This window comes from Equus quagga, chromosome 5 (genome assembly GCF_021613505.1).
Source record: "Equus quagga isolate Etosha38 chromosome 5, UCLA_HA_Equagga_1.0, whole genome shotgun sequence".
Classification (NCBI taxonomy): domain Eukaryota; kingdom Metazoa; phylum Chordata; class Mammalia; order Perissodactyla; family Equidae; genus Equus; species Equus quagga.
The window spans coordinates 79,861,281-79,869,391 of record NC_060271.1 but is presented as its reverse complement, the minus strand read 5'-3'; the positions used below and the strand labels follow the sequence as shown (position 1 = coordinate 79,869,391).

Below are 8,111 nucleotides of genomic sequence, written 5' to 3'. Positions count from 1 at the left end.
CCAGTATGCCTGCTACGCCATCGGGAAGGACGTGCAGGCCATGAAGGCAGTGGTCGGGGAGGAGGCTCTCACTTCGGAGGATCTGCTCTATCTGGAATTCCTGCAGAAATTCGAGAAGAACTTCATCAACCAGGGTGAGGCGCTTTGGGGGCGTTAAGGCAGTAAGCCCCTTACCCCGCTATACACACACACACACACACACACACACACACACACACGCCTAACCCTCCCGCTCTGTCGCTAGGCCCCTACGAGAACCGCTCGGTGTTCGAGTCGCTGGACCTGGGCTGGAAGCTGTTGCGCATCTTCCCCAAAGAGATGCTGAAGCGCATCCCGCAGAGCGTGATTGATGAGTTCTACTCCCGCGAGGGGGCGCCACAGGACCTCATGTCGGACACCGCGCTCTAGCCCTCCTGCAGCCTGGCCCGCGAACGGGGTCCCGGGACCCTGCGCTCCGCGTCCAAGTCTACGCGCCCCTCCCCATCCGCCGTGGTCGCACTCACCCGAACCAACTGCTTCCGCGCCCACCTGCAGCCCCGCGACGGCTACGGGTGGGGGCTCCCACGCTCCATCCCCCGCCCTGGATTCCCGGCAGTGGGAAAGAACAAAAGGTGGTTCCGTCTGTATTCTATTTGGCTCTGACAGGAGCGTTTGAATTTTTATTTTAAAAGCCCCCAAAATAAGAAGTAACTGAGATGAAGTATTTGTCTTATGTGAAAACAAGATTAACAAAACACTGATAATTGTTAAAGCTGGAAGTGATGGATACATGAGGTTCATTAAACTATTCTCTCCACTTTAAAAAAACAAAGTCACATTAGTATCTTAACAACTGACAATAGAATTCCTCTTAGGGAGATATTTATCTTTGTTAAGAAATATTTTGATAGATTTCTTGGGTGGAACCTCAGCTCAGGGGCCATAAAAAGGACAATGAAGGCCACAAGAGAAGTGTCTGATTATAAACGGCTCTGCCTGAGAGATGCTGGGGAGGTATTTGGTTTGCTCCAGACAGGAAGGGAGGGCAGTTGCTGGGAAGATGGCCTGAGGGACAGGGTTGGGGGGTGCAGAAGGCTGAGGAAAGGCCTCCCCAGTTAAGAAATGGGTGAAGAGCGTCCTAAAACCCAGGATACCTAATGTTCGTTGGAAAGCTGCCTGCTCTTCTGTAATGTCATCCCCTCCTTCTGCTCTGCCCCATCTCCAGTGCAGTCACCACTGCTTCTTAAGATGCAGTGCAGGGCGGGAGGACAAGACTTCAGCAAAGGGCCGAGTTCCATTTCTGGGTCAATGCGTTGTGGAACCAGGCCAGAATTCTTGGATCAAGAGGTGATACCAAAGGAGGCCCACAAATAAAATTCCCATCCCCGAGCCAATTTGCAGTCATTTTAGGGAAAGCTTTTGGGTGTCCACAGGGCATAGAGTTGTTTTTATTTAATAACAGCTTTATTGAAATATAATTCACATACCATACAATTCACCTATTTATAATTGTAAAATTAAACAATTTTTAGTATATTCACAGAGTTGTGCAACCTTCACCAAAATCAATTTTAGGACATTTTCGTTACCTCAAAAAGAAACCTTGCACCCCTGGCCATCACCCCTTAAACCCCTCTTCTGCCTCTTCCCCAGCCCTAGGCAACCACTAATCTTCTTTCTCTCTCTATAGTTTTGCCTATTTGGACATTTCATATAAATGGAATCATATAATATGTGGTCTTTTGTGTCTGGCTTCTTTCACTTAGCATAGTGTTTTCAAGGTTCATCCATGTCGTCGCATGTGTCAGTACTTCATTCTCTTTATTGCCAAATACTATTTCACAGTATGAATATACCACCTTTGGTTTATCCATTCTTCAGTTTGTGGACATGTGGTTGTTTCCACTTCTGGGCTATTACGAAGAATGCTGCTGTGAACATTCATGGTTTTCTGTGGACTAAGTTTTCATTTCTCTTGGGTATCCCAAGGAGTGAAAATCCTGGTGTCAGATGGTAGCTCTCTTTAACCTTTTGAGGAACTGCCAGACAACAAAGCCACTTTCCAAGTGGCTACACCGTTTTATATTGCCATCTGCAGTGGATGAGGGTTCCAGTGTCTCCACATCCTCAACAACACTTATTATCAGACTTTTTGATAATAGCCATCCTGGTAGGTGTGAAATAATATCTCCTTGTGGTTTTGATTTGCATTTCCCTGATGACTAATGATGTTGAGCATCTTTTCATGTGCTTATTGGCCATCTGTACATCTCCTTTGGAGAAATGTCTATTCAGAAATGATTCTTCACCCATTTTTAAATTGGGTTATTTATCTTTTTATTGTTGAATTGTAAGAGTTTTCTATATTTTCTAGACAAAAGTCTTTAATCAATACATGCAAATATTTTCTTTCATTCTGTGGGTTGTCTTTTCACTTTTTTGATGGTGGTTTTGAAGCATGAAAGTTTTAAATTTTTATTATGTCTAGTTTATCTGGTTTTTTCTTTTGTTTCTTTTGATGTCATGTCTAAGACCCATTGCCTAATCTAAGGTCACAAAGATTTATGCTTATAAGTTTTTTCTAAGAGTTTTATGGTTTTAGCTTTTACATTTAGAGTTCATTTTTGTTATGGTATGAAGTAGGGTCCAAATTCATTCTTTTGCATGTGGACATTCAGTTGTCCCAGTACCATTTGTTGAAAAGACTGTTCTCTCCCCCACTGAATTATCTTAGTACTGTTGTCAAAAATTCTAATGTGAGGGGCTTTTTTTCTGGATTCCAAATCTATCCCATGGATCTAGATGTCTACCCTTATGCCAGTACCACACTTTCTTAATTATTCTAGCTTTGTAGTAACTTTTGAATTTGAGAAGTAGGAGTCCTCCCACATTTTCAAGGTTGTTTTGGTTATTCGAGATCCCTTGAATTTCTATATAAATTTTAGGATCAGTTTGTCAATTTCTGCAAAAACGACAGCTTGAATTATGATGAAGATTGCATTAAATCTGTAGATCAGTTTGGGACTTATTAGTATCCTAACAATCTTAAGTCCTTTGATCCATGCACATGGAATATCTTTCTATTTATTTAGGTCCTTAATTTCTTTTCAAGTTTTTTACTTTTCAGAGAATAAGGTTTGCACTTCTTTTGTTAAGTTTATTTCTAGATATTTTATTCTTTTTGATACCATTATAAATGGAATTGTTTTCTTAATTTCATTTTCTGATTATTCTTTGCTAATCTGTAGAAATACAATTGACCTTTGTATATTGATCTTGTGTTCTGCAGCCTTGCTGAACTCATTTATTAGTTCTAATAGGTTTTTAGTGGATTCCTTAAGATTTTCAATATACATGAGCATGTCATCTGTAGAGATAGCTTGACTTCTTTCTGTCAAATCTGGATGCCTTTCATTTCATTTTCTTGCCTCATTTCCCTCGCTAGAGCCTTCAGTACAATGTTGAACAGAAGTGGCAAGAGTGAACATCCTTGTCTGTTCCTCATTTTAAAGGGAAATCACTCAGTCTTTCACCGTTAAGTATGATGTTAGCTGTGGATTTTTCATAACTACCTCTTATCAAATTGAGGAAGTTCATTCTCTTCCAAATTTGTTTGCTTTCAAGTTTTGTTTGTTTATTTTTTTCCAAGTTTGACTGCTTATCATAAAGAGGTGCAGGATTTTGTCAAATGCTCTTTCTGTGTCTATTAAGATGATAATGGGTTTTTGTTCTTTAGTCTATTGATATGGTGTTTTATATTAATTGATTTTCAGATGTTAACTCAATCTTGCATTCCTAGGATAAATTCCACTTTGTCATAGTGTACAATCTTTTTATATTGTCAATCGATTATGAAGTAGACTCTGGTAAAACTTAAAACAAAAGGAAGTTTATTCGGGGTTTGTTAGGACTACAGCCTGGGAAGCACAGATTCAAGCAGCACTTGAATTGTGTTCTGGCCATTGGAGGGGGAAGGAAGGTTTTATAGTCGTGGCTAACAAAGGCAAAGAAAATAAAGGAGGAAGGAATGTCTTTTAACAGATTCCAGGCACAAGGTAATCATCAGAGTGAGGGTCAGTGGAAACAAGCCAGTAAACTTAGGAATGTGGGAGATGACTCTGACAGGAACAGTCTCTGTCCCGATAATCTCATCTTCCTTGAGAAGACTTGCAGACTCATTTCAGGCATTTAATGAGCTCAAAAGTTCATCCTGAAGGAGAAATTTGTTCCTCTCCTCTTCATGTCTGCTTGGCTCCATTTTGGTGCCTTAACATGAGAGACTCCATCTTTTTTCAATTCCACAATATGTTACTGGATTCTGTTTGGTAGTGTTTTGTCAAAGATTTTTGCCTCTAAATTCACAAGAGATATTGGTCCATAGGATTTTTTTTTCCCTTGCAATGTCTCTGTCTGATTTGGGTATCAGGGTAATACTAGTCTCATAAAATAAGTTGGAATCGTTCATTCTTCTATTTTTTTGGGTGGGTGGTGGGAGTAGGGAGAGAAGAGTCTGTATATAATTGGCACTGATTCTTCTTTAAATGTTTGATAGAATTCATCAAACATCTAGGCATGGGCTTTTCTTTGTGAGTAGATTGGGATTTTTATTTCAGTTATTATTACTAATTGAATTTCTTTGTTATAGATCTATCCATATTTTCTATTTACTTCTGAGTCCATTTTAGTAATTTGTATCCTTCTAAGAATTTGTCTATTTTACCTAAATTATGTACATTTTTGGAAAAGAATTGATCATAGTATTCCCCTATAATCTTTTTATTTCTGTAAGGTCTGTAGTAATGTCCCCTCTTTAATTAATGTTTTAGTAATTTGAATCTTCTCTCTTTTTTTCTTGGTCAGTCTAGTTAAAGATTTGCCAATTTTGTTGACCTCTTTCAAGAACCAATTTTTACTTTTGTTAATTTTCTCTATTGTTTTTCTATTTTCTATCATTAATTTTCACTCTAATCTTTATTATTTCCTTCCTTCTACTTGCTTTGGGTTTAGTTTGCTCTTCTTTTTCCATTGTGAGGGTAGAATTTTAGGTTATTCATCTGAGACTTTTCTTCTTTTTCAACATGGCATTTATAGCTATAAATAGTCCTCTAGGTACTGCTTTAGCCACCGCCAATAAATTTTGGTATGTTGTGGCTTTGTTTTCATTCATCTCAAAGTATTTTCTAACTGCCCTTGTGATTTCTTCTTTGACTCATTTGTTATTTAGGAGTGTGTTCCTTAATTTCCATATATTTGTGAATTTCCCAAGTTTCTTTCTGTTACTGATTTCTAATTTCACTCCAATGTAATCAGAGAATATACTTTGTGTGATTTCTATTCTTTTAACTTTAGCAAGGCTTCTTTTATGGGCTTTGCTTTTTGTCTATGTTGCAGAATGTTCCATGTACACTTGAGAAGAATGTGTATTTGCTGTTGTTGGGTGGAGAGTACTATAGATGTCTGTTAGGTGGAGTTGATTTACAGTGTTATTCAAATCTTCTTTTTCCTTGATGTACTTCTGCCTAGTTGTTATATCCATTATTGAATGTGGGGTATTGAGGTCTCCAATTATTATTGTTGTCTACTTCTTCTTTCAATTCTGTCAGTTTTTGCTTCCTATATTTTGGGGCTCTGTTGTTAGTACATGTCTGTTTATAATTGCTATATTTTTCTGATGGATTGACCCTGTTGTTATTACAAAATGTCACACTTTACCTCTAGTTACAGTTTTTTGTGTTAAAGTCTATCTGTCTGATGGTATAAGCACTCCAGCTGTCTTACGTTTGCTATTTGCAAAATATAGCTTTTCCCATTCTTTAACTTTCAACCTATTTGTACCTTTGAATCTAAAGTATATCTCCTGTAGATAGCATGTAGTTGGATCTTGATTTTTATCCAGTTTGGCCATCTCTGCCTTTTGATTGGAGTGTTAAATCCATTCACATCGAATGTTATTATTGATATGGTAAGATGCACATCTGCCATTTTCCTTTTCATTTGCTGTATGTGGCATGTCTTCTTTTGTTCCTCTATCCCTCCTTTAACACTTTCTTTTGCATCAAGTGAATCTTTTGTAGTGTAACATATTAATTCCTTTAACAATGTTTTTCACTCTAGGTTTGAATTATTTTCTTAGTGGGTCCTCTAGGGCTTACCATATACATCTTACCTTAGCAGAATCTATTTCAGATTTATACAAACTTAATTCCAGGAGATAGATACAGAAACATTACTCCTATATATCTCTATTCTCTCTTCCAGTTGTTTTTTTTTTTTGTGCTAGTGTTATACTATTACATCCGTACATGTTACCTATAAAACAACACTTTGTTATAATTATTGTTTTATGTAATTTTATATCCTTTAGAGAAGTTGAGAAGGAAAAGAAGTATATGTTTAAGGATTTTGTTATACTAATCTTCTGATTTATCATTTCTGGTTCTTTACATTTGTTCCTGTGGATTCAAGTTACCATCTGGTGTTATTTTCTTACTCCAATACAGCTTTGCTCCCACCCACTTCCTTTGTGTTGTTATTGTCAAATTTGTTATATTTATATATGTTATAGGCCCAATAATACAATTATATGCATTTTGTTTTATATAATTTCTTTTTAAATCAGTTAAGAGAGGAAAAGAGAAGGAATATACATTTGCATTATCTTTTATAATTACACAATTACCTTTACCAGTGCTCTTTGAGTTTTTTTCTTTCTTTTGTTTCTGTTTTGCAAGGATTCAATTATGGCATAGGGTCACTTGCTTTTAGCCTCAGGATCTCAATTTAGTAATTCTTGTAAGGCAGGGCTGTAAGCAACAAATTCTCTCAGTTTGTGTTTGTCAGGCAATGTCTTTATTTTGTCTTCACTTTTGAAAGATAGTTTTACTGGATATAAGATTCTTGGTTGATTGTTTTTTTCTTTCAGCATTTGGATATGGCATCCCACTGCCTTATAGCCTTATTATTTCTGATGAGAAGTCAGCTGTTAGTCTTATTGGGGTTCCCTGGTATGTGATGAGTCATTTTTCTCTTGCTACTTTCAAAATTTTTTCATAGTCTTCAGCATTTTTAATGTGATTTCTTGGGTGTGGATCTGTTTGTGTTTTCCTACTTTGAGTTTGTTGAGCTTCTTAGACATGTAGATTAATCTTTTTCAGCCATTACTTCCTCAGCCATTACTTCAAGTATTTTTTCTGCTCCTTTCTCTTACTTCTCCTTCTGGTACTCCCATTTTGTGTATGTTGGTGTGCCTAATGATGTCCCATATGTTTTTTTGAGGCTCTGTTCTTTTCTCTCCATTCTTTTTTACCTCTGTTCTTTGGATTGTATAATCTCTAGTGGCCTATCTTAAAGTTTGCTGATTCTGTCTTCTGAAAGTTCAAATCTACTGTTGAGAATTTCTAGTGAATTTTTTATTTCAGTTATTGTATTTTTCAATTCCAGAATTTTGACTTGGTTCTTTTTAAAAAAATAATTTCTCTTTGTTACCATTCTTTATTTCATGAGACATTATCATACCTTCTTTTACTTCTTTTTAGCATGGTTTCCTTTAGTTCCTTGAACATATTTATAATGGCTGCTTTGAAGTCTTGGTTTGTTAAATCTGATATCCAGGCCCTTTCACAGACAGTTTCTGTTGCCTGCTGTTTTTCCTGCTTATGGGTCACACTTTTCTGTTTCTTTGTATGACTCACAATTTTTTTTGTTGAAAACTGAACTTTTTAGGTAATATAGCAACTGTGGATACTGATTTCTTCACCCCTTCTCCAGGGTTTTGTTGTTGTTGTTTGCTTACTTATTTGTTTCGTGATTTGGGTGGACTATTTTAGCGAAGTCTTTTCCTCCCTCAATGTGAAGGCTCTGCCATGATTGCTTAGAGGATGCAGCCCTGGGCATGTGCATGGTCACTCTGGGATGATAGAATTAGCAGGACTCTCTTAGACTGTCTCTTTTCCTGATCTCTCTGTTAAACTGCATGCCTCTGCTTGTATCATACCCAACTTTTAGGCTCTACTAATTGAGCTTACTGCTCTATTTTCAATAATGCCCTAGGGCATAAATTGTTCCAGGGTCTGATGCAATTAAATTTGGATCCCTTGTGGAAGTAGTCTTGAAGTCAGTCTTTGAGATTTGTT

At 37.2% G+C, this 8,111-nt stretch overlaps 1 protein-coding gene across 2 annotated transcripts in view; it reads left to right on the top strand.

Annotated features, from left to right (window-relative positions):
- The window catches only part of ATP6V1B1 (ATPase H+ transporting V1 subunit B1), a 28,395-nt gene extending 26,746 nt beyond the window's left edge, over positions 1–1,649 (top strand). For both annotated transcript variants that reach the window (XM_046662615.1, XM_046662614.1), the window contains 2 exons: positions 5–134; positions 245–1,649. In XM_046662615.1, the coding sequence (XP_046518571.1) occupies positions 5–134; positions 245–408 (294 nt within the window). In that variant the 3' untranslated portion in view covers positions 409–1,649. The remainder of the gene's footprint in view (positions 1–4; positions 135–244) is intronic.
- Positions 1,650–8,111: the final 6,462 nt, after the last annotated feature.